At 37.8% G+C, this 23371-nt stretch overlaps 3 protein-coding genes across 3 annotated transcripts; all 3 read left to right on the top strand.

The window, feature by feature from the left end:
- The first annotated feature begins 4310 nt into the window (after nucleotides 1-4310).
- Nucleotides 4311-5103, top strand: LOC114530817. The gene is made up of 2 exons (XM_028552431.1): nucleotides 4311-4364; nucleotides 4561-5103. The coding sequence occupies exons 1-2, from the start codon at nucleotides 4311-4313 to the stop codon at nucleotides 5101-5103; spliced, it is 597 nt and encodes a 198-aa protein (XP_028408232.1).
- Nucleotides 5104-9955: 4852 nt separating this feature from the next.
- Nucleotides 9956-12540, top strand: LOC114530815. The gene is made up of 6 exons (XM_028552430.1): nucleotides 9956-10113; nucleotides 10281-10497; nucleotides 10733-10865; nucleotides 11777-11919; nucleotides 12036-12210; nucleotides 12281-12540. The coding sequence occupies exons 1-6, from the start codon at nucleotides 9956-9958 to the stop codon at nucleotides 12538-12540; spliced, it is 1086 nt and encodes a 361-aa protein (XP_028408231.1).
- A 5770-nt stretch (nucleotides 12541-18310) lies between these two features.
- On the top strand, nucleotides 18311-20489 carry LOC114530814 (RNA-binding protein 25-like). The gene is made up of 4 exons (XM_028552429.1): nucleotides 18311-18661; nucleotides 18764-19082; nucleotides 19587-20410; nucleotides 20484-20489. The coding sequence occupies exons 1-4, from the start codon at nucleotides 18311-18313 to the stop codon at nucleotides 20487-20489; spliced, it is 1500 nt and encodes a 499-aa protein (XP_028408230.1).
- The last annotated feature ends 2882 nt before the right edge of the window (nucleotides 20490-23371 follow it).

Genomic DNA, 23371 nt, shown 5'->3' with positions numbered 1-23371 from the left:
GGTCGACAAGAAAGTGTCTTTCTTTTAGTAATGAACAATCAAACATTATAGTCGAGCATCTATGCCTGGATGAGCAGCCATATGATTTCGATGGCCAAAAGCAAGCTGACCTTGGTGACTTAGAAAACGGCAATGTATCACCAATCAAAACCAAACCGGAGGAGCTGTATTATATGAACAGCAAATATCTCCCCCTTTATAGCAAGACAAATCCTGACATTGAAAAGATTTTCAAAATTTGTTTACTGGGAGAAGTTTCAGAGGAAAAGTTTGTAAAGGAAAAGCCTTTGCGAATCTAGCATACGTCCACCTTCATTATCAAACAAGACCAATCTCACACACCCCTACGACCTCGAGGCTGATGATACGGCAGGAGTTTTCACGAAACACCGCAAAGTGAGATTTTATGAAGCAAACCCAAAGGAAGAGAGTGACTCATTTTGTCATCCAAAGTTCATGTGAGCAAGAACCGAAGTGGACAAGTAACTGGTGGAACGTACAACCGCCACACCAATGAAGGCTGGAAGGCAAAGGTGGCAAATAAGAAACACCTTTATGCTGTTTTTCGAAAGCAAGGAGCACACCAAGCGATGCTGTCACATTATGGAAGTGCGTTCATTCGAAACATTACGTTTGCTATGCCAGTTGACGAATGTAACACAATCCACGGCAGTCTCAAGAGCATTAAAGAGTACAAGCTAGTACTAAATACCATTATTCTCCACTACTCTTTCAGTAGGGAAGAAGTACCAATACCAATTGTTCCCGCAAGTCATGGAAATTCTAAAAAGGCAGAGGCGCAACTGTTTAGACCAACGCAACATTCTGTAAAGATTGAGTGTAGAGAGACAGTCGAGAAAAGCCAGAAAGCACCTCGCTTTTTAGCAGAAGTCCATTGGAGAGGCTGACATCTCCCTTATTGAATACACAACAGGTTCAACACAAGTACGAAACACTAAGCAAGAGTCCAATTATCGAAATAATTATGGACAGCAGTCAAGACGAAATCACAATGATTTGAGCGACATAATATTGATGCTTTTAGAACAATACCAAGACTCTGACTGCTCTTGAAGTTTATGAGTTCACGGCAACCAGGTATATAATCCATCGTAATTATCGCTACTCTGGTTTTAGTAAATGAAAGTAATCACCACACAAAGATTAACTTTCACGACCCAACGTTTCGACACTCCGGTCTAGTGTCTTCATCAGGGGTGATCTGATGTTGAAACTCGGTTCCTTATATACTCTCAAAATGACGTCATCTATTAATCAGATGTAAATACTCTTTTGGCAAATAGCTTCCGTCATCCCTATTAAGGGCACAAAGACTCGCATTAATATGCCAGGCTTCCAAACAACGCCTTTGTCCATAACGATCATTAGTGGTAATGACTTTTGAATCGTTCCACCCAATGTTATGGTTAGTTTGACACACGTGTTCCGCCAAGGCTGATTTTGAACTGTCTAAGTTCGATACGGCCTTTTGATGTTCTTTTAAACGTGTGCCGAACTGGCGTTTTGTTTGACCTAGATATTCTTTCTCGCAATCACCACATGGTATAGAGTATACAGCATGAGTTTTCTGTTTAGTCGCTACGCGATCCTTGGGTTTCGCGAAAATATGTCCCAATGTCTGAAAGGGTTTTAAGGCAACTTTTATACCACAATTATTCAGGATCCTCCTGATTGGTTCTGCAATTCCCTGAATGTATGGAACTATAGCAAAACCTGTTTTTGAGGAATCACCCTCTGAGGAATTGCATCTAGTCGAGACAGGGGATTTTAGACAATCATTTAAAAAGTTTCGAGGATAGTTGTTCTCTCTCAGTACACTGAGGACATAATCACGCTCGTTGTCCCTAGCAACGCGATTGGATGGTAACGATTCAGCTCTTTGAAACAAAGTTTTTGCAACAGACTTTTTATGACTTTTTGGATGGTGTGAGTAGAAGGATAGATATTTGTCCGTATGTGTAGGTTTACGGTAAACGTCAGTTTCTAACTGCCCTTCGATATTTCTATGAACATAAGTATCCAAAAAAGCCAACTTTCCCTCACTCTCGCGCTCTACAGTGAATTGAATTGATGGCTCAATAGAATTCAAATGTTTCAACAAATTATCGATCGCATTTTTGTTAACCGTATTTAAAGCTTTGCTTTCTTTAAAGAAAGATCCGGACAGGGTTGTGCTCTCAGCAGATAAAGGCAATTGTGTTGTTGTAATGGACAGAGAAAACTATCGCGAGAAAGCGAGTGTATTGCTCAATGACAAAAACACCTATAGTGTCCTTAAGTCTGACCCAACTGGTAAGACTGAAAGAGAATTGAACAAACGCCTATTACTCTTTAAGAAAGCTAACAAAATCAGCGAGGTCACTTATAAATTGTTGCGTAGTAGCGATCGTTTATCTCCGCGATTCTATGGCTTGCCGAAGATTCATAAGTCGGGAATACCTTTGAGACCTATCGTGTCTTTTGTCAATTCCCCCACTTACAATCTTTCGAGGTATTTGGCTAGAATATTGTCTCCTACTGTTGGGAATACTGTCTACACAGTAAAAAACTCCACTCATTTCGCGGAATTTATTAGAGGTGAAACTCTAAACTCAGACCAAGTGCTCGTATCGTTTGATGTCGTTTCCTTGTTTACCAAAATCCCTGTCAATCTTGCCATCAAAGTTGCTGAAAAAAGACTCACAGAAGATGTTTCTTTATCACAAAGAACATCGTTACCTGTGGAGGATATAATCGATCTTTTATCCTTTTGTCTCAATACGACTTATTTTACTTTCGAAGGCAACTATTACCAGCAGGTTTTTGGGACAGCGATGGGATCCCCGGTCTCGGCAGTAATTGCTAACCTAGTAATGGAAGATGTCGAGCAAGGAGCTTTAGCCTCTAGTCCGGTCAAACCTTTGTTTTGGAAACGATATGTTGACGATGTGGCCTCTGCGGTTAACAAAAATGAGATCGATAATTTGTTGAAACATTTGAATTCTATTGAGCCATCAATTCAATTCACTGTAGAGCGCGAGAGTGAGGGAAAGTTGGCTTTTTTGGATACTTATGTTCATAGAAATATCGAAGGGCAGTTAGAAACTGACGTTTACCGTAAACCTACACATACGGACAAATATCTATCCTTCTACTCACACCATCCAAAAAGTCATAAAAAGTCTGTTGCAAAAACTTTGTTTCAAAGAGCTGAATCGTTACCATCCAATCGCGTTGCTAGGGACAACGAGCGTGATTATGTCCTCAGTGTACTGAGAGAGAACAACTATCCTCGAAACTTTTTAAATGATTGTCTAAAATCCCCTGTCTCGACTAGATGCAATTCCTCAGAGGGTGATTCCTCAAAAACAGGTTTTGCTATAGTTCCATACATTCAGGGAATTGCAGAACCAATCAGGAGGATCCTGAATAATTGTGGTATAAAAGTTGCCTTAAAACCCTTTCAGACATTGGGACATATTTTCGCGAAACCCAAGGATCGCGTAGCGACTAAACAGAAAACTCATGCTGTATACTCTATACCATGTGGTGATTGCGAGAAAGAATATCTAGGTCAAACAAAACGCCAGTTCGGCACACGTTTAAAAGAACATCAAAAGGCCGTATCGAACTTAGACAGTTCAAAATCAGCCTTGGCGGAACAAGTGTGTCAAACTAACCATAACATTGGGTGGAACGATTCAAAAGTCATTACCACTAATGATCGTTATGGACAAAGGCGTTGTTTGGGAGCCTGGCATATTAATGCGAGTCTTTGTGCCCTTAATAGGGATGACGGAAGCTATTTGCCAAAAGAGTATTTACATCTGATTAATAGATGACGTCATTTTGAGAGTATATAAGGAACCGAGTTTCAACATCAGATCACCCCTGATGAAGACACTAGACCGGAGTGTCGAAACGTTGGGTCGTGAAAGTTAATCTTTGTGTGGTGATTACTTTCATTTACTAAAACCAGAGTAGCGATAATCTGACTGCTCTGTTCTCGACAATAATCAGCCTTTTATTTGCGAAACATTACAGCAGCACGGTCATCAACCTGCCATTGTGGCTTATACCGATGCAGACGTAGTCCAATTTTGCTCGCAAATTGATGCTGAATATCAGTTGCCACTTCTCATAGACACCACCTTCAACATAGCTGAATACTACTTCAGGCAAACTGCATTCGAGAACCTTAGTCAAGAGCTAACACTGACACTGAGCGGACGTGTGTTTTGCTGCTCCGATCTTGTGAAATATTTTGAGCTCTAATTACCTAGGTTTTAGCCAGGTTTTGTTAAATTATTATGCCTGATACGAATAAATCTTTGAAGAAAGAAAACAATGACCTAAAATTGGAAGTAAGCTCACTAAAAAGCCATCTCAAGAATTTGGAAGCTTCAATTGAACGGCAGATTACTCAATTAAAAATGCCAAATGGCGATCGTCCAACTCGACCAGACAACGAAACCGTAAAAAGTCTCGAGTTTCTTAGTAGCAGCTACGATGATCTATCAAACTTTCGAAAAACAGCAAAAACTGGGCTCGATTGTTTAGATAAAAGACTCAAAAGTCGATGGATTGACTAATGATATAGATAGTCTAGAATGCTATAGCTATCAATATAATGTGAAGCTTGTTGGTATTCCACAACTTAAAACAATGGAGTCGTCGTTGGAAACTTCTAAGCTATGTGTCCAGCTGTTTAAAGAAATGGGTGTTGCCGGCATTACGTTGGAAGACATTGACATAGCCCATCGTGTTCCAGGCAGAAAGGCCTTGAGGGACAAACCTATCATTTGTAAATTCTCCAGACGAATCGTTAAAGATCAAGTCATTAATTGCCGACGAAATATCAACAAAGTTAACCCGAATACCGTTGGTTTAGCGCCCGATGTTCAGCTATCAGAAGCCAGAGTGTTTGATCATCTTACCCCAAGTTTACAGAAACTCTTATTTGAAGCAAAAAAAATTCAACAGCAACAAGCATACAAATTCTGTTGGGTAAAAAATTCAAAAATCTTCTTACGAAAGCACGATGACTCTCGCGCAGTTGAGATAACAAAATTGAGTGACCTTGAAGATCTTGCTGCTCATTGAGGGTGATTTGCAAGCTAAGTTGGAATAATTTACCTTCTTTAATTTTTTCCAATGTCGCTAAATGATGAATTTGTTCTTGACCTTCCTTTTTGCCATCTGAACGAAGCTTCGTTTAACTTAGCTATGTATGAATTAACTTACGGTTCACTTAACTATGATAATGACAGTTTAGACTCTCTTATTTATGATCCTATTAACCAGATTGGGCATAATTTATCTCCTAGTTATCTTGACCCAGATATTAATTTCCCTCTTAGTTCTCTACCTAGTAATTACAGTGGAGAAGGGGAAGTTAATCTAAAGATTTCTGCTGAAAAATCAGGACCAAAGTTTTCTATTTTACATATAAATTCACGAAGTTTACTTGCAAATATTGATAAACTTAGGACAATGCTGGCATGTCTCCACACTCTGCCCTCTGTTATTGCCATTACTGAGACATGGCTTAACGACTTAACTATTGATCAAGTAAATATTCCAGGGTATAATTTCCATTCAAACCATCGTACTGATAAATCCGGCGGCGGAACGGGTCTACATTTGTTAAGTTCTCTTGAATATAAAATTCGTTCCGATTGTAATTACTCCGACTCAGATTCTATAGAATCCTTATTTGCTGAAATTAGCAACCCACGTGGGAAAAACATAATAGTAGGTTCAGTCTACCGCCCCCCAAACCATAACCATGCGTCTTTCATGGATAAATTTTGTACTTTATTGTCAGTAATCTCAAAAAACAATAAACTTTGCTATGTCACAGGAGACTTTAATTTAGACTTATTACGTTGTAATGATCACACTCCAACCCAAGAATTTATCGAAAACTTGTTTTCGCACATGTTTGTACCTCTAATAAATAAGCCGACACGGATAACTGCTCACTCAGCTACCTTAATCGATAACATATTCACAAACAACCTCTCAGACAAAGTTTTAAATAGTATCCTAATCAATGATATATCAGATCACTTACCTATTTTGAGTTATTTATTTGATGATACTGTTGCGCTGAAAAAACAGCAATATAAACCGACTAGGAACTTTAATGAAGCGAATATAAATTGCTTTCGAACTTGCCTTTCGGAAGTTAATTGGTCAGACATTTTAAGTGTCCAAAATCCTAATGATGCGTATAATACATTCCATTCTAAATACTCTCTATTTTACGAAAAATGCTTTCCTTTAGAAACAAAGAGCATTGGATATAAAAATGCTTCACTTTCCCCATGGATTACCAAAAGTTTGTTAGTTTCTATTAAGAAAAGGAAAAAACTATACGGAAAACTACTTAATTCGCCAAATCCTGCTCGAGAATCTCAGTACAAAACTTATAGAAATAAGCTAAATCATCTTATCAGAATTTCTAAACGGCATTATTATGACGAACGATTTGAATTAGCAAAAAACAACTTAAAAGAGACTTGGAACCTAATTAATGAAGTAATTAATAAATCAAAAAGAAAGACCACTTTACCCACCACATTTAATTACGCTAATAAAATATTAACAGATCCAGTTGAAATTGCAAATCGGTTTTGTGATTACTTCACCAATGTTGGTCCTAATTTGGCGAGGCAAATACCAACAGTGGATACACCATCCAACTCGTTCTTAACTGATCGTATAAGCGAAACTATGTTCATAAGCCCCACCAATGTTACTGAACTATCTAGTATCTGTCAATCCCTTAAGTCAGGGAAAACAGCTGGTTCTGATAATATAGCCATGATCGTAATAAAAAAATCATTTGAATTTATAGCTCAACCTCTTACCCAAATTATTAATCTATCGCTTTCTAGCGGCATTTACCCTGATTTACTAAAAATAGCTAAGGTAATTCCTGTATTTAAAACTGATAATCCCGAAAATTTTACAAATTACAGACCAATATCACTATTATCAAATTTTTCGAAAATATTTGAAAAAGTTATGTATTCTCAAATTATCGATTTCGTGAGTCGGTTTGAAATTCCTTATTCTCTCCAATATGGATTTCGAAAGAACCACTCCACAGCTTCTTCACTTGTCTATCTTATGAACAAAATCACTACATCTATTGACCAAAGTGAAATCACAGTCAGTATCTTCCTAGATCTCTCAAAAGCATTTGATACTCTTGATCATCAAATTTTGTTCCCCAAATTGGAACACTATGGTATCCGTGGTATTGCATTGCAATGGATCAAGAGCTATTTCTCTAATAGGAAACAATTTGTTCAGTTTAACGAGACCCGTTCTGCCGAACGGGTTATTAAATGCAGGGTGCCCCAGGGTTCAATATTAGGTCCTTTATTTTTCCTACTTTATATAAATGACCTTCCTAATGCTTCGCAATTGGCAGAGTGCTTACTTTTTGCAGATGATGCCAGTATTTTCCTAAGCCACAAATATGGAAAGCCATAGCTGTCTTAAGTGGTAAAATTTCGTTCTATTACGTGTTTCGACCATTAGATGCGGTGCTTTGACCATTATATGTGGTGCATTGATCATCATACGCGGTGCTTCGAACATTATATGCGGTGCTTCGAACATTATACGCGGTGCATGGACCATTATACGTGGTGCTTCGAACATTATACGCGGTGCTTCGAACATTATACGCGGTGCTTTGAACATTATACAAGGTGCTATAAGCATCATATGCGGTGCTGTTATCATTATGTGCATTGTTGTTATCATTATACGTGGTGCAGTTGTCATTATCTGCAGTGCTTTTTACGATGAACGTGGTGCTTTATTATGAAGTGGTTTCTTCTCAACTTTTGCTGTGTACTTGCCAAATTATGGGGTGCATACATCGTTTTGCGAAGTGCTTTTGTCATTTTACGAGGTGCTTCTGTCATTTTACGAGGTGCATTCGCCGGCTCATGCTACGGCAGCGGCCTATGCTTGTAATTTATGAAAATTTCAGATAATTCATGATAATTATTCCTAAACATACTTATATATATTACACTTGCAAATATGGCGATGGATCAGATACTTAATTCCCTAAATATGGGAACCTTAGTTGAGAAATTTCGCGAACAAAGAATGGACCCGTCGGTTGTTTTGTCCTCTAGTGATTCAGAACTACAAAGGCTTGGAATTGCAACTATTGGTGATCGCATACCATTACGAGAATTGTGTAAAGAAGCTGAAGAAAAGTCTCGCCAGCCACAACCTGCAATGAGAGTAAGTACACTTTATTTTAATATATCAAAAGTCATCCTATTTAACAACGCATCCACTGAACGTGCTTTCCTATGGTACGTGGGGTGCACCCCCATGGATATTGTATTAAATGGATATAGCCCAAAGTGAATTTACCATCGATATAAGTGGAAATTACCCACATATTAAATTCTACCCTTCCCCTGTTAACTTCAATGTAGAGATTTTTGAATACATGCATAGGCAGCCCAGAATTGCCCCCCCCCCCTCCTATAAATTAATATATTATTAATGCTCTACTCAGCCAAAAAGATTCGTCATTGTTTAATTTCAAACAAACTGTTGAAAATAAAATTATTATTGCAATTGTTCTTGGAACCTTAATTTTCATGATTCATTAAATGTCATTTCAACCACAAAGCAATACAGAATACACTCTAGTTGCTATTTTGATTACTTTACTAATTTGCTGGTCTCAGATGCGATCTTGGCAGCCTAGAAAACGCAATTTTATTAAAAAATTTCCCTTCACCTTTCTGGTTTTAACCAAAGCCTCTGCCAAAGCAAGAAGTGCACCCCCCAGATATTTCCCCCCCCCCAAACGGAAATCTAAAAATCTGTCTATGTTGCAAACCCAAATGCCAAATGAGATGGCATTAACCAAGGACAAACTGTCAAAATTGTAGCTTTTGAGACTTAGAGAGCTCGCATGCATGTGGCAAACTGACTAATTTACTTGCCAAACTAACACAAGTTAATATTAGGTGACTCTCATTTTTACCGTATTTATCATAAATTAAGAGAAGGAAGCAATGCAATAAGGAAATTTTAACTGAAAATCCTAAAATTTTAGATCATACTACTGAAGTTGTTTGCCGTTAGATAAGAAAGTGTGCAAGTGTAACTATCATCATATAAATACAGGTATATTTTCTTGCTAGGTTGAAAGATCAATAAGTGCTACACAAGTTCAGAATGAGAGAAGTCTTTTATTTGCGCCTGGATCGAGTAGTAGACTACGACAACAAACGTCAAGGAACTCAACCAGTCGAAGAAAAAAGACCACTAAACAACCTAAGCGACCTTGGACAGTGAATATTGTTTGTCTAGCAGATAGGCTAGCTGCCAAAGTACCAAATGCAAATGAGAAACAGATTCTGCATACAGCCGGCTTAGGGAGCAAAAAAATCAAACTTGATTTAGAGGACGATGAGCAAATGGTCCGTGATAAATTAACATCTGATGAGGTAAAGGATGGGCAAACAGTTGGATTTCCACAGCTAAATGACTGTGGGGTGTTTGAGATGATGGTTTGCACATCAAACTGCAGACAACCGTATTGATTGTGCTTGGGATGCAGTAAGCCTGAAATCAGTTTTTGGAGGAGGTCAATCAAAAATTTACCTTCGGCCAATACAAACATCAATATCAACTAAACCAAAAAGCCAGCAAAAAAGTAAAACAACCTTGAAGGAAAAATGTAAGATGTGCGATCAAGATATTCTTCTTTCGGATCTCCGTGCTCATTTCATGTGGTGTAACAAAGGTATTCTCGATGATGAAGAGGACAATTTAGATTTGTGGATTAATGCAGTCGGTACAAGTCCTGCAGAAACAGCAACCATGACAACAATTCATGGGGAAAGAAATACAGCAACAAGTCATGGAGAAACTACTACCACTTCGACAAGTCATGAACATGGAGAAACAACTACCACTGCAACAAGTCGTGGAGAAACAACTACCACTGCAACAAGTCATGGAGAAACAACTACCACTGCAACAAGTCATGGAGAAACAACTACCACAGCAACAAGCTATGGAGAAACAAATTCAGCCTTTGACACTGTTGAGGATGTGACTCTTCTAGAAGTAGACACTAATGTTGAACAGCTGAATGATTTGGTTAATCAGCCAGTATGTTACGAAATTGTAGATGAAGAACATACCTTAATGACCGAAACAACACAATTTACCCCAAGAGGAATTCATGAAAAGGTTATACAAATTTCCAATAAATGTAGAGAGGATGGAATTAGTGAAAACGCAATTGAAATACTGCGTAGGTTACAGGCTGGTCTGGTTGTTGGAAGAGCTTTAGAGATAACAAGTCCAGACGACTGCCCTGAAGGAATCACAAACTTTATTATGGTGGATCGACAAAATTTATTAAAGACTACGTTTGAAGAAATTGGAGATTTGCAAAACAATCTCTATACATTGGAGGTTCAGTTTTATGAGGTATGTTTTATGTAATTAAAATTAGTAATCCATACAGCATGTCCATATACATGTACATTGACTTTGATATTAAGAAGTACAGTTATAGTCGTCCACCCTGTAGTATAGATATATTCAGGCCATCACTCAAGTTACATAAATTAACTATAAATGATTTTAGCTAGGCCCTATTGTGCAATGGAATGTGAAGGAATTATATAAATTTACTGGTGTAGTGTATGTTTATGTTTTATAGTCTGCATTGGACTATGGTGGACCTCGCAGAGAATTCTTTATGTTAGTGTTACGTGAAATAAAAGAAAAATACTTTGACCCAGGTTTCAATGATGTTCTAGGCAATGATTACTATAAAGTTGGTTTGATATTAGGTGAGCATATTTTGTTCATGTTGATATTTTGCATTGTAACATCCAGATAAAGGATCTTCGCTCGGAATGTCAAAGTTCTCATATTTTTAGGCAGTTATCATATCAACCCCGGAAGCATATTTTATTCAGTTCTTCTCACTGAACAATACAATTGACCCCCATAACCATTTATAAGTATACCTAACATAAGAATGTATTAATGTATTGCATTGCATTGTAATGTAATGTAATCCTTTAATAATATTCTTGTACGATTACATAGTGAACAACAATAATAAAATATATTAGTTTGTAGGTAGACCACGTAAGTTTTTGGCGATACATGTGGTGTACCTAACACCTACAAAATAATATATTTCTATTTTGTAACTAACTTTATATCGAGCTTGTTCTGTCCGTACAGGAGGATACTGCAGGTCTCGTTCTTTTCCGCTTGTACAAGGCCCTCGCCTACTCCACGGCTCAGTTAATATAGAAAGGGGAAAGAATTCGACCGTGCAGCATTGCTCTGTATGGTAAATCAAAAATGATATGAACTTATTTTCACATTGAATCACATGAATTTTATTAAGGACATGTTCATATGATTTCCGTTACTGAGAGGTCTCACACAGGGTGACAAAAATTTCAATTTGTTCACATGTGGTTTTTATCCAGCTTGCTAATTTAAAGACGTAGTGTGGCCCTATGCAAATCATGCGCATTTCTTTAGTGAACACTCGTTTTTTTAATGTTATATTTCATGCAACGTCAAGTGGAAAATATTAGATCCTGCCTACTCTAAGAATGGGACCTCTTGTTTGTTCATGTGAACAAAATCTAAATGTTTTTAATAAAAGTACTAGCAGTAAGTGGGAACCATGTGGAAAACTCCTAAGTCACGGAAGCTAAGGGTTTCTATTTTTTTTAAGGGCTAAGTATACTGCAGAACGGAAAGATTGCACAATTTATCAGTGATGATGTCATTAAACAGGTTTTTGATAGTTCTCATGTAACAACATCCCCTTGCTTTCTCAAGTTAAGAGAGGGATTCAAAGACGTAGGAATATACCAGGTCTGTTGATTTACTCTTGTATTGAAGCATTGTGTTTTCGTTTAAAATTTTTCTGCAGAGAGAATATTGCATTTCTGAGACCGTACACTCAGACGATTAATTCTTTCTATTTAAAGATTTGTCAAGAACTGCCGGTATTTCTTGATCTTTTCCATCGAGGTTATGAGACATTAACATTCAAAAGATTTACCACTTTGTTCAAACCACAGTTCAGTGAGGATGGTTCAAATGCGAGGAGATTTGAAGGGGAAGTTTATTCACCTTTTTTGCAATACCTGAGAGAAGCTGCAAGTAAGTCTATCCTGCCTAAAAAGTCATTCCATTCTTCCTGAATAGCATTTATAGGCATTTTTCCCCTTAGGTGGACGCAGAGGCAATATAACGTTGGGTCATGTGTTGGGCTTTTCGACTGGAACGGATGAAGAGCCCGTATTAGGGTTTGCTTTGCAGCCCTCAATAAAGTTTGTGGAAGTTCCAAACAGTTATATTCCCACAGCAAATACCTGTATCAATTGCTTGAAGATTCCTAGACCATCTTTTCAACGACCTTTGCCATCAAAGGAGTTTCTTTTCAATTTGTATGATCACGCTTTTGCAAATTCATACTTTGGTTTGGTATAAGGATAGACACCTTTTAATTGGTAGTTAAAATTGAGTTAAGAACTGTTGCCCTGTTGATAAAATGTTTGTTGCAAATGAGAGATATTGCTGCAAGTGCAAGATGAGTAGTTTTAGCAGGGCAACAAAAATGATGCACAGAAATGGCGGAACAATGTGAGACATTTTCGTGGAGGGGCTCTTTCAATTGATACATACTAAGAGATGATTGCAAAACACCGGGAATTGAGCTTCACCTAATATTGTCTTTTCTTTTTTGAATGATAGTGACTGCGTTTTCCAAAGCAAGATTGTAAAAGAATTGTGCTAAAATTGATGAAAATTTGCTACTTCACAATGCAATCACTTAAATTGAAAGGGCACCGTTGCTGTCCTTGGTAAAAGGCAAAAGGGGCAGCTACCCCACTACCCTTCTCCAGTTCCAGCATCCCTGCATGACTGCACTTCGGTTTGCTACAACTTTTTGTTGGTGTTGAGTTTCGTGTCTGGAATGTTTAGTTAACGTTACAGACTATTAGTTAGAGACCCTGTAGAATTTTAAGGGTGTTTTTATGTTATTAACCATAAATGGTATATACTGTAGTGTATATAATTCCATTTTTATGTAAACATAAGTATATTTCAACCTTTTCCCATTAGTTTCCCATTAGCCTTTCCAAGTGTGCCTTTTTAATATTATACTATAAATATTAAATTGATATAAATCTCAAATGAGATTCAACTGTAAAACTTATACATATTCATTAATATTTATACTTACCAGAATCAGTGAACTCTAATACATCTGGAACGACAACTCAAGATTTTCGGGGTCTGATTAGTTGAAGCCAAACATAGCTAATAATGGTCATCTCTCCCCGGAAACGAGCGCATGCTAGATTGCTTTGGCACCTATCCTGACGTTCAAAGCAAAGGAGTTGCAGTGAAAATATAATTTTTTTTTTGCTTTGTTTTTGGCAAGTGTTTGCCATAATGTTACCTAGAATTATTTCAAAGCAAACGATAAGTCGAGACAATGCAAAAATCGGCGAAAGAACGAGTACAAACCGACCAAAAAGTGCAAAAGATGATGCAAAATGGATACAAATATATTTGAATATTTACAGTTTTTACAGTAACACTGTAGTAAACACAATACTTTTGAAAACAAAGCAATCAAATGGAACGCAAGATAAGTACAATTATAACCTTATTTAATTTAGCGTAAGTTAAATTATGTGACTGATTTTTAAACTGTCAACTGATGCCTCTCACTTGGTTTTCCTTCTTGTAGGAAGGTCTCACAATGTCGCTTCCTGTATGTGAAAAGCTGAAGTATGAAATACTTGTCAGCCGTATGTTTGACCAGTTTAATCCTATGATCATCATCCAATTCATTCATGCCTTGATCATAATCCGCAAAAACAGTTGATCGAGAGAATTTATCAACAAAGAAATTAATGCTAACTTTTAATATTATCTTGCTTCTTAATAATCGCTTGAACTAATTTGCTGCCCATCTTTGCTGACACAAGCTCCGAAGACATTCTCGGCATACTTTAGCTCAGAGAAGAGTGACGTTGACAGATCCTGTGAAATCCTTTCCCAACCATGCAGAAAATATTTTAGTCGTCCTGTAGGAGGAACTTCTATTGTCAAATGAGGAAGAAAATCTAAAAACATACCTGCTGGGAGGTTTGATGGGCAACAACCGATTGCTGCTGGTTGTTCGGTCTGAAATTCTGTTGATTTGGGAACCGGGTGAAATGCTGACTGGAGCGTGAGAACCCTCTTCCCCGGAGCCCCCTGCCTCGAAGGGGATGGAAAGTTGAGAATTGATGGCCTCCATGGGGTGCCTGTCCTCCTTGGAAGGCCCGCGCCACGAAAAAATTGCTTTCCCCTTCCTGGTGTAGCCACCTTAGATGCTTTTGCAATGGTTTCGGCCATCTTTGATCGGGCTTTTAATCTTGAAATGTGACGTTTTGCTTCAGGAAAATGCTCTTGTGCCATGGAGGCCATTAAGGGGGGTTTATCTTCTTTAACACCATCTCTCTGCGGTTAACGCTACACCCGGAAGAAGCGTTGCCCAGAAGCATCAAGGCGTGCTTGACACACAATACGAAGGAGTCAACACTTGGCCTTTCGAGCTGGACAATACCATCACTGCCAATGTTATCCAACATGGCCAACAAATTCTCATACATAGTGCAAATAGGACCAGCTATATCCAATGTTGACCAGCTATATCCAATGTTGTCCTGTATATCTTTCAACGGCTTATCAGGGGCTATAATGCCCTGAACGAATGGTTTTAAAAACACATCCATAGCAGAAGTGTAAACAGCGTCAACATCTTGTCGAGGAAATGACTTGACTAACGTGTTATGTTCAAATTTGTTCGTTCGTTTATTAATGGTTCCGAGAAATGTACTCAGTTCCTCACTGGCCTCCCAAGGTGAGTTGGGGGAGGCAAATTCATTGTCAAGAACAATTGTTTCGACTTCATGCTCTTCTGCCCTCTATCTACGTCTGAATCACGCAGCCTTTTAATGTACCTCTCATTATCGGGACTGACTGGCTCTTCAACTGACCTGCTCTTCAACTGACCGTTTTACACTTTTTGAACCAGTTTGATTGTCAGATACTCCGGGACTTACTTTATCGATTAACATACCCGTTTGACCATCAGATACTCCGGGATTTACAGCTCGATAAATTGCCTGTAGAGTCACTTATGGTGGATTTCAACCGTGGGACAATATTCGACAAGTTCGTTGAGGGCAAAGTAGTAACAAGACTTCGATCGGCCATGATAGCCTGAACGAGACTCCCGCTAATTGGCTGCTTACCTCCGACCGGATTTTCACGGTTGGATGGTTCTTGAAGTAATAGATTATCTTTTTCGGTCATCATGGTAATTTCTTGCTCTGCCATTATCGAAGAGTGAATAAACAAGTACGTAAATACTAATGACGCGTGCTCGTGTGCACTCGCGCATGCGCTTAGGTGCTAACATGTTACACGCGTTGGTATGACAATTATGCACATATTAGAGAAAAATGGTCTCAACCGACCCGATGGGCCGATGCGGACGCGGTCGATCGGACGGCATACAAATTGAATTCGGCACTGCATTAAAATTGTTTAAAATTGCTTGTTTTTACAATATGATAGCCCACACAACATTGTTCACAAACGATATTCGAGTAGTCGGTAGTTTATTTATTTATTATCAATGATGTCTTTTAATGCCGCGTCGTCATCTTCTGTAAACGAAGAGTTTAGAATAGCATCCAGTTGATCTTTTTCTTTCTGAATGCGCCCATTTCCTGGTTTTGGTTTGTGAGCTTCACATTGTCCCTTTTGAGTGCTTTAATTTCGTTTTCCACTACCGTCGCTTTTGCCTTTAGTGATTGGTTGCATGCCTTGATTCGTTTAGCTAACTGCTCAAGGTTGCGTAGAGCTGCGGGTTTCTCGTGCTCGATTTGGTAAAGACAACCGAGAATTTGTAGTTCGAAGTGTTCCATTCTTTCTAGTTGACGTTTGATACTTTCCATCTAAATTCATAAACAGATTTATGCTCTTTAAAACGGTGCTATAATCAGGGTCACATGTCTATATAATCCTAGATCACATCACTTGATGATTGCATGACTTACCTCTATAGTCTATAGTTATTGATTCTTCTATTCTTGTAGTGAAAAAGTTTAGCTCGATAGGTGCATAAGGAATGAATACCAACGCTGTACTGTCGACGTCTTGGATTTTTATATGGATGACGGTGAACTACTGCATTTAATATAATTAATTTGTAAAAAGGCGTTCTTCGGCCACATTGAATGACATATTGTATAAACAAAAGACTTTTTTCATAAATTTTACTAGTCGTCGAGGAACAAAATATTTTATATGCCTCTGGGTTTACTTATGTATAATCCCTATAGCGTCTCCATGTTAATTTGAAAATTTAACGAGACTTACCTGTAAGTTGAATTTGAATTGAATTCTGCAAATGATCGGCTAGGGAGTGTAGGAGTTGTACGGAATTGAAAAGAGATAGTGCCGACTACCCATCAAGCCTGGTTCTCATATGTCGGCGATCGTCGGCGATGCCATTGTCGGTGATCATTGATGAGTGACATCTTTTGTCTCCGTAGAAACCAGGCTTCAAGAACCAAACTTTAATCGTACAGGGACTGCATATGATTATGAGTAATCAACTCATTCTCGCCCTGGCTGATTTAATATTGTATTAAATGCTGTGGTAAATGCGCTGCTATAGAAATCGAGTTGCCTAAGTCTTGATTTTCACAGTGTAGGAGTCCCGAAGGCTGTTTCACTTTTTTAATCTCAAATTCACTCGAGATACATGAATAGGGTGAGTAAAAAACTGATGCCTCTGTACAAATTTGTATGCATGGAATTCAACAGCGTTTTATTAGTCAGTTTTAAGTTCGCGATAAATTTGAATATGAAAGACATCAGCCTTTTTACTCACCGTGTGGTGGTTCCTGGTAAAAGAAAAGTAATTAACTAAAACAAAAAAAATACTTAGCATACAGGGTATGTGTTTCAAAGAAGGCAATCACTTAAAACATTAATTATGCATTCCCTTCAAAACAACAAGAAATTTAGAAGAAAATTGTCTGGTGTGTGGTTATTGATCATCTTTCTGATGGCCTAAATGTGGTGTTGTTAAACGAGAAAATGTCTATTCCTCCGCTTTTGCTTAGAAATGGATGGGGACATGAAAGAAATTTATGCTTTTGTAATTCTATTATTCAACTTTTGAGAATTGTTCCTGAAGTTAAAACTATTTTAAATGCATCTGGTAACCCATCGTCAATTGAAATGGAATTGATGTTGATTATGGCTGCTGAAGGCACTAATTCAATTGTGAGTGCTGGACATTTGAGAGAACTAATCGGGAATCAGTACGGGAACCAACGTTATATTTTGGGTGAACAAGAAGACAGTATGGAATTTATGAATATGTTATTGCAAAGTTTGACTTTAGACATCCAGAATCTGTTCATGTTCAGTATGGAAAAAAAATAAACCTACATGTTGTATAAATTGTGGTTGCAGACCTAGGAATTGCACAGATCGTCAGGATATTTTACAACTTGATATCCCAGACGGTCATTCATCCGTTTTTTTAACGGGTTTGCTCCATAGACATCTTGGCATCCACCAAGTTGATGCGAGTGAAGGAAAACGATGCAGTGTGTGCTGCGTCCATGGTGATAGTGCCAACCATAATTCAGAAGTGAAATGCGAACTTAAACCATATCAGTATCAAACTCAAATCATACACTGTCCGCAATATCTCATGATTCAACTTAAACGATTTAAAATCGAGGCTGGACAACTGCTGAAGGTGTACACCAAGGTTATCAGTTGCCATATCATCAATGTGCAAAACGTGTCATACAATTTGATTGGAATTTTGAACCACAGTGGCACTGTGAATGCAGGTCACTATACAGCGTTGCTAAAATATGGGAAGCACTGGTACAGATGCAATGATTCGGCATACCCTACACAAGTGAGAGAAGAGGAACTATTTTCAAGCGATAATTACACATTTTTATTTAAAAGACAAGGAGGAAACGGCAGTACTAATAGGTCAACACAATTTACATCCTCATATTTTTCTCCCAACCCAACAGTTCCAACATCTATTCAAACCCATGCAAAAACACAATTGGTAACTTGTAAAGGATGCAGTAAGGATTTTAAACAGCTAAAGCGTCACTTACAAAATAATGAGAGTTGCAAGATGCTCTATGATATGGACATGTTAGAACGGAATCTGGCTGAGGAAAAAAAGGAAAGAGATCGACTGAGGAAACAAGCCAAGCGTTTACAAGATAAACTTCAAAATGAAGCTAAATTCAATAAGAAAAGAGCAGATGAAAAGCAAGCAGAGCGCAACAATAAAAGAGAAATCGATTTGGAGCAATTTAAGAAAAAGAGAGCCGAAGAGAAGAGAAAAGAACGGAATGTGCAAAAAGAACAGAATTTGGAACAATTTAAGAAAAAGAGAGCCGAAGAGAAGAGAAAAGAACGAGATGTAGAAAAAGAACAGAATTTGGAACAATTTAAGAAAAAGAGAGCCGAAGAGAAAAGAAAAGAACGGAATGTGGAAAAAGAACAGGATTTGGAGCAATTTAAGAAAAAGAGAGCCGAAATGATGAGAAAAGAACGGAATGTGGAAAAAGAACAGGATTTGGAACAATTTTAGAAAAAGAGAGCCGCAGAGAAGAGAAAAGAACGGGATGTGGAAAAAGAACAGGATTTGGAACAATTTAAGAAAAAGAGAGCCGAAGAGAAGAGAAAAGAACGGGATGTGGAAAAAGAACAGGATTTGGAACAATTTAAGAAAAAGAGAGCCGAAGAGAGGAGAAAAGAACGGAATAGAAAAAGGGATTTGGATTTAGCAACTTTCCAACAAACTGAAGCGACTGAAAGACAAGAAAGGCGGAAGACTGCGAAAGTTGTTGATGTTACAAAATTTAATCTGAAACGAGCTGCAGCGATGAAAAGCTGGCGCTTGAAGCAAGGTGACTCTATGCAGTTTACACGTAAACAGGTTTTTCAGGATTCAATACGCGATGGTCGAGTTTACGTATGTGTAAGTTGTCAACGCAAATTGTATAGGATTTCAGTTTTTCCTCTTGAAGAAAATTGGAAGCAAACATTTGAAGATAAATTCCCAGGGGTACTTCGTAGTGTGATTGGTGAAACAACCAAGCGAAAAGTGTCCAAAGCAATTAAGAAAGGCGGCACGAATAATGCGTACGCTGATGATGCAGATTATATTTGCCAAACGTGCCACTGGTATTTGGTAAGAGGAAAAATGGCCCCGATGTCACATCAAAACAACTTACAATTTGTCGATATCACCAATCACCCTGAACTGATGCTGAGTGAACTTGAGAACCAGCTGATTGCACGAAACATAATTTTTCAAAAAATAAAATTGCTTCCTAAAAGTAGATGGAATGTAATGGTCGACAAAACAATAAATGTCCCTACTTTTGAAGATGACATTCTAAACTCACTAGATAAACTTCCTCGGACACTTAACGAAGCTGGCTTGGTTGTAGTTCAATTAAAAAGAAAATTGGAATATCGTAGTCATCATAAGGAGCAGTACGTGGACGTTAAAAAAATTTTCAGCGCAATCAAAACTATGAAATCGATGGGCAACAGGTTTTACCAATTCATTCCAGATGATGTTGAATTCAAAACAAGATGCCAGGAAACAGATCCAGAGGGATACTGTTTGCTTTTTGGAGATGGGAAAGATCAAGGAGATGTGGTTCAGTCCACGACAACTGAATGTAGTGAAGAAAATAAACACACTGACGACGAAGAAGAATCGAACGAGGAACAGGAATACATCGAAAAAGATCCAATTCGAAGAAACCAGTTTAATTATAACAGATCAACTTGCTTCGCTGATAATCTACCTGAAATACGAGTGGAGAATAACACAAGAAATGTAATAAACACAGTAGAAGTAGCTCCAGGAGAGAATAAGGTTCCAACCAACATATTTCAAGAAAAGCATTATGAAGAGAAGTCTTTTCCTGGTCATTTTCCTAATGGTAAGAATGGTAAAGATGAAGAAAGACCTGTGAAACTCCGAGATCAGGATTATTTCACGCAAAGGATCATGAATGAAGATGAACGATGTGCCAAAGATCCTGCTTATATTTTCGCTGCTGCCGCGTTTGTGGAATCCAAGCAGATTGCTAGAAACATTAATCTGTCGTTTCAGCGAGGGAAAAAAACACACTTACCTGATGGAAAATGTGTTTACTCATTAGACGATGGTTATATGGTTTTGGATAATATAAAAAATACCCCACGTTACTGGCAGAAGGCAAGATATGAGCTATATGCTCGCCTTGAAAATCTCGGTCCATTTACATTTTTCTTTACTTTATCATGTGCAGATATGAGATGGCCTGAAAATTTTACTTCTTTGCTAGCTGGTCACGACATTACGTACACAAATAAATATGGAAATGACGAAATATTTGTTGATTCACAGCCGCTTAGTCAGTTTTTGGAAGCTTGCCCCCATAAGCACGAATTAATAAAAAACAATTTACTCAATGCCACACTAAATTTCCAGCACAGATTAAAGATGTTTATTAAGCACATTATAATGAATAAAGGGAGTCCCTTAACAATAAGCTATTACAATTATCGGATTGAGTTTCAATTGAGAGGAGCACCCCATGCACACGGAACTCTATGGATGGATTGGGAAAATTTTAAAGTGTTGCCACGAAGAAGTGTAGATAGCATAACGCATGCATTGAATCTCATCAAAATAGAACAACAAATATCTTCATATGAAAAAGAATGCCTTTCAGTATTCGCAGATCTTTTTATTTCATGCTCTTTAAAACATCCTGGCACAAAAGGTACTGTAAAAGAAGTCAATGTTCACCACCACACTAAACGAGCCTGTCAAAAATATGGAGGACATTGCAGATTCAAGTTTCCAAAGTTCCCGATCCATAAGACCATAATAAGCTGTCCATCCAAAATGGTTTACAGAGATACAAAAGAGAGAGAAAAGAAAATGGGGAGACATCGAAAATTTCTCGAAGGTGTTAGAGAGGTATTAGAGGACCATGAAATTATGGGAAAAGTGTGTGAGCATAAGAAATACGAAATGGATCGTTTAGAGAAAGAGTGGGAAGCAAAATGGAAAATAAACCAGCTTGCTGATTATTTAGAGTTTGAAAAACTTTCAATTGGTGATGTACCGCAAGACATATCTGAACTTTTGTTAGATATTACTGATGAAAACGGCAACGTTTCTCTTAAAGATCTGCGAAGCAGACTTAACTCCATGGAAGACAGACGTGACAAAATAGATTGTTTAATAAAAGAAAGGGTTGAATATATGCTAAGTTTTGTTGACGTTGATATTGAAAACTACGATGATGTTTCGCCCATACTACAGGAATACGAGAATGCTTTGTCCGTTAACAATAAAGGTTATTCTGTCGTGTATAAGAGAGATGTAAATGAAACTATGGTAAACACATATAATCCTGAATGGATCGCTGCGTGGAATGGAAATATAGATTTCCAGCTATGTCTTGACTTCTTTGCTGTCATCACATATATTAGCGATTATTACTCTAAAGACGACAGTGGTACAATGCAGTTTTTGCATGAAGCCTTAAGAGATTGCGCTAATGAGGACCAACGCACAAAATTAAAAAAAGTTGCATCAGTATTTTTGACACATCGTCAAATGGGAGAAAGTGAAGCATATTACAGGATTCTTCCTGCAATGCATTTGAAAGAGTCCAATATACAAGCCGTTTTTGCTCCAACGGGTTTCAATCCCAGCCGCTTTTTACAAAAAGTAGATGATGATCTAGCTGAACAATGTGAAAATTCTATCACCGTTGAAGGAAGAGAAGGAACATACCAAGAAAAACCTTCAATGTATGACAAATATTTAAGACGGGACTGTGAACTGCAACCTGAAATTAAAGACCTTTGTTATGCACAGTTTCTTAAGACATATAAAAGTGCTTCAAGAATTCCAAAATCATGTAATTTTTCTCAGAGTAAAGTGGATAAAAGCCAAGATTCGAATGGACGCCCATATTTCAAGAATGATATTATCACTAAACACTATGAGAGTGAAGATAAAGTGTACAAGCTGCCACCGTATATCCATTTAAAGGAGACTAGGGTAGGGGAATCGTGTTATATGCAACTCAGAAATGAGGTTGTTTTACGTTTTCACAAATTCAAGAAGGACAAAAATCCACATGAATATTACTTTTCGGAATTACAACTCTATTACCCACATACGAACAATGAGAAAGATGGTATTGAATATAGTTTAGAAAAAGAGCGGGATGACCTTCGTGTATGTCAAGAGACTTTTACGTCAAGTGGAATAGGTAAAGTAAAAAAGATCATTATGCCATTTCTAGAAAATGTAGAAGAAGGAATTGAAAGTGCTCGAAGTGTTACGAGAAATGATGTTGGCGAAGAACTTGATCCCCAAAACGAACAAGATAGATTGGAATATGAAGAAGAAGAGTTAATCGATAACCCTGAATACATTTCAAAACATCCTGATCATGTTAGTGATAACGATACTACATTAACTAGTACTGGACTGTTTAAAAAAGTAACATTGAATAACGAAGAAGAATTAAATGAACTCACACATCAATTAGACAAAGAGCAAAGGATTGTCGTGGAAAAAGGGATAAACTTTGCGAGGCGGATAATGATTGCAAGAAAAACTCCCATCGCAACCCTCCCACCATTACTAATAATACAGGGTGGTGCAGGCAGTGGAAAAAGTACAGTAATCAATGTACTTGCTCAATGGATTGAAAAGATGCTCCGGCAATCTGGCGATAATCCTGAAATGCCATATGTTCTGAAGGTGTCATTTACTGGAACAGCAGCTGCAAATATCGATGGTATGACACTACATAGTGCTTTTAATTTTAACTTTGGTAATGCATTTTTGTCGCTCGCCGATAAAACTAGAGATAAGAAAAGAGAAATGCTATCAAAACTAAAAATGGTAATCCTTGATGAACTAAGCATGTTAAAAGCTGATATGTTGTACCAACTGGACCTGCGGCTAAGGGAATTAAAAGAAGTAATGGATAAACCATTTGGTTGGTGTTCCGTGTTTCTGTTTGGTGACATACTGCAACTTAAACCCGTTATGGGAAGATACATTTTTGAGCAACCACAATGCCAAGATTATCATCTCTCACACACCATAGACCCACTATGGCAAAAATTTGAAGTTATTTTACTAATTAAAAATCATAGGCAA

This window comes from Dendronephthya gigantea, unplaced genomic scaffold, assembly GCF_004324835.1.
Source record: "Dendronephthya gigantea isolate DGI-Jeju-01 unplaced genomic scaffold, DenGig_1.0 000066F, whole genome shotgun sequence".
Classification (NCBI taxonomy): domain Eukaryota; kingdom Metazoa; phylum Cnidaria; class Anthozoa; order Malacalcyonacea; family Nephtheidae; genus Dendronephthya; species Dendronephthya gigantea.
Note: the sequence above shows the minus strand (reverse complement) of the source record. Positions and strands in the feature narration are given on the sequence as shown.

Coding starts and splice junctions, on each gene's coding strand:
- LOC114530817 (XM_028552431.1), top strand. CDS start 4,311: ATGCCTGATACGAATAAATCTTTGAAGAAAGAAAACAATGACCTAAAA. Junction 4,365..4,560: donor ACAATGACCTAAAATTGGAA/GTAAGCTCACTA, acceptor TCGATTGTTTAG/ATAAAAGACTCAAAAGTCGA.
- LOC114530815 (XM_028552430.1), top strand. CDS start 9,956: ATGGAGAAACAACTACCACTGCAACAAGTCGTGGAGAAACAACTACCA. Junction 10,498..10,732: donor TGGAGGTTCAGTTTTATGAG/GTATGTTTTATG, acceptor TATGTTTTATAG/TCTGCATTGGACTATGGTGG. Junction 10,866..11,776: donor TAAAGTTGGTTTGATATTAG/GTGAGCATATTT, acceptor ATTTTTTTTAAG/GGCTAAGTATACTGCAGAAC.
- LOC114530814 (XM_028552429.1), top strand. CDS start 18,311: ATGGACATGTTAGAACGGAATCTGGCTGAGGAAAAAAAGGAAAGAGAT. Junction 18,662..18,763: donor AGAAAAGAAAAGAACGGAAT/GTGGAAAAAGAA, acceptor GAACAATTTTAG/AAAAAGAGAGCCGCAGAGAA. Junction 19,083..19,586: donor AAGCTGGCGCTTGAAGCAAG/GTGACTCTATGC, acceptor TAAACTCACTAG/ATAAACTTCCTCGGACACTT.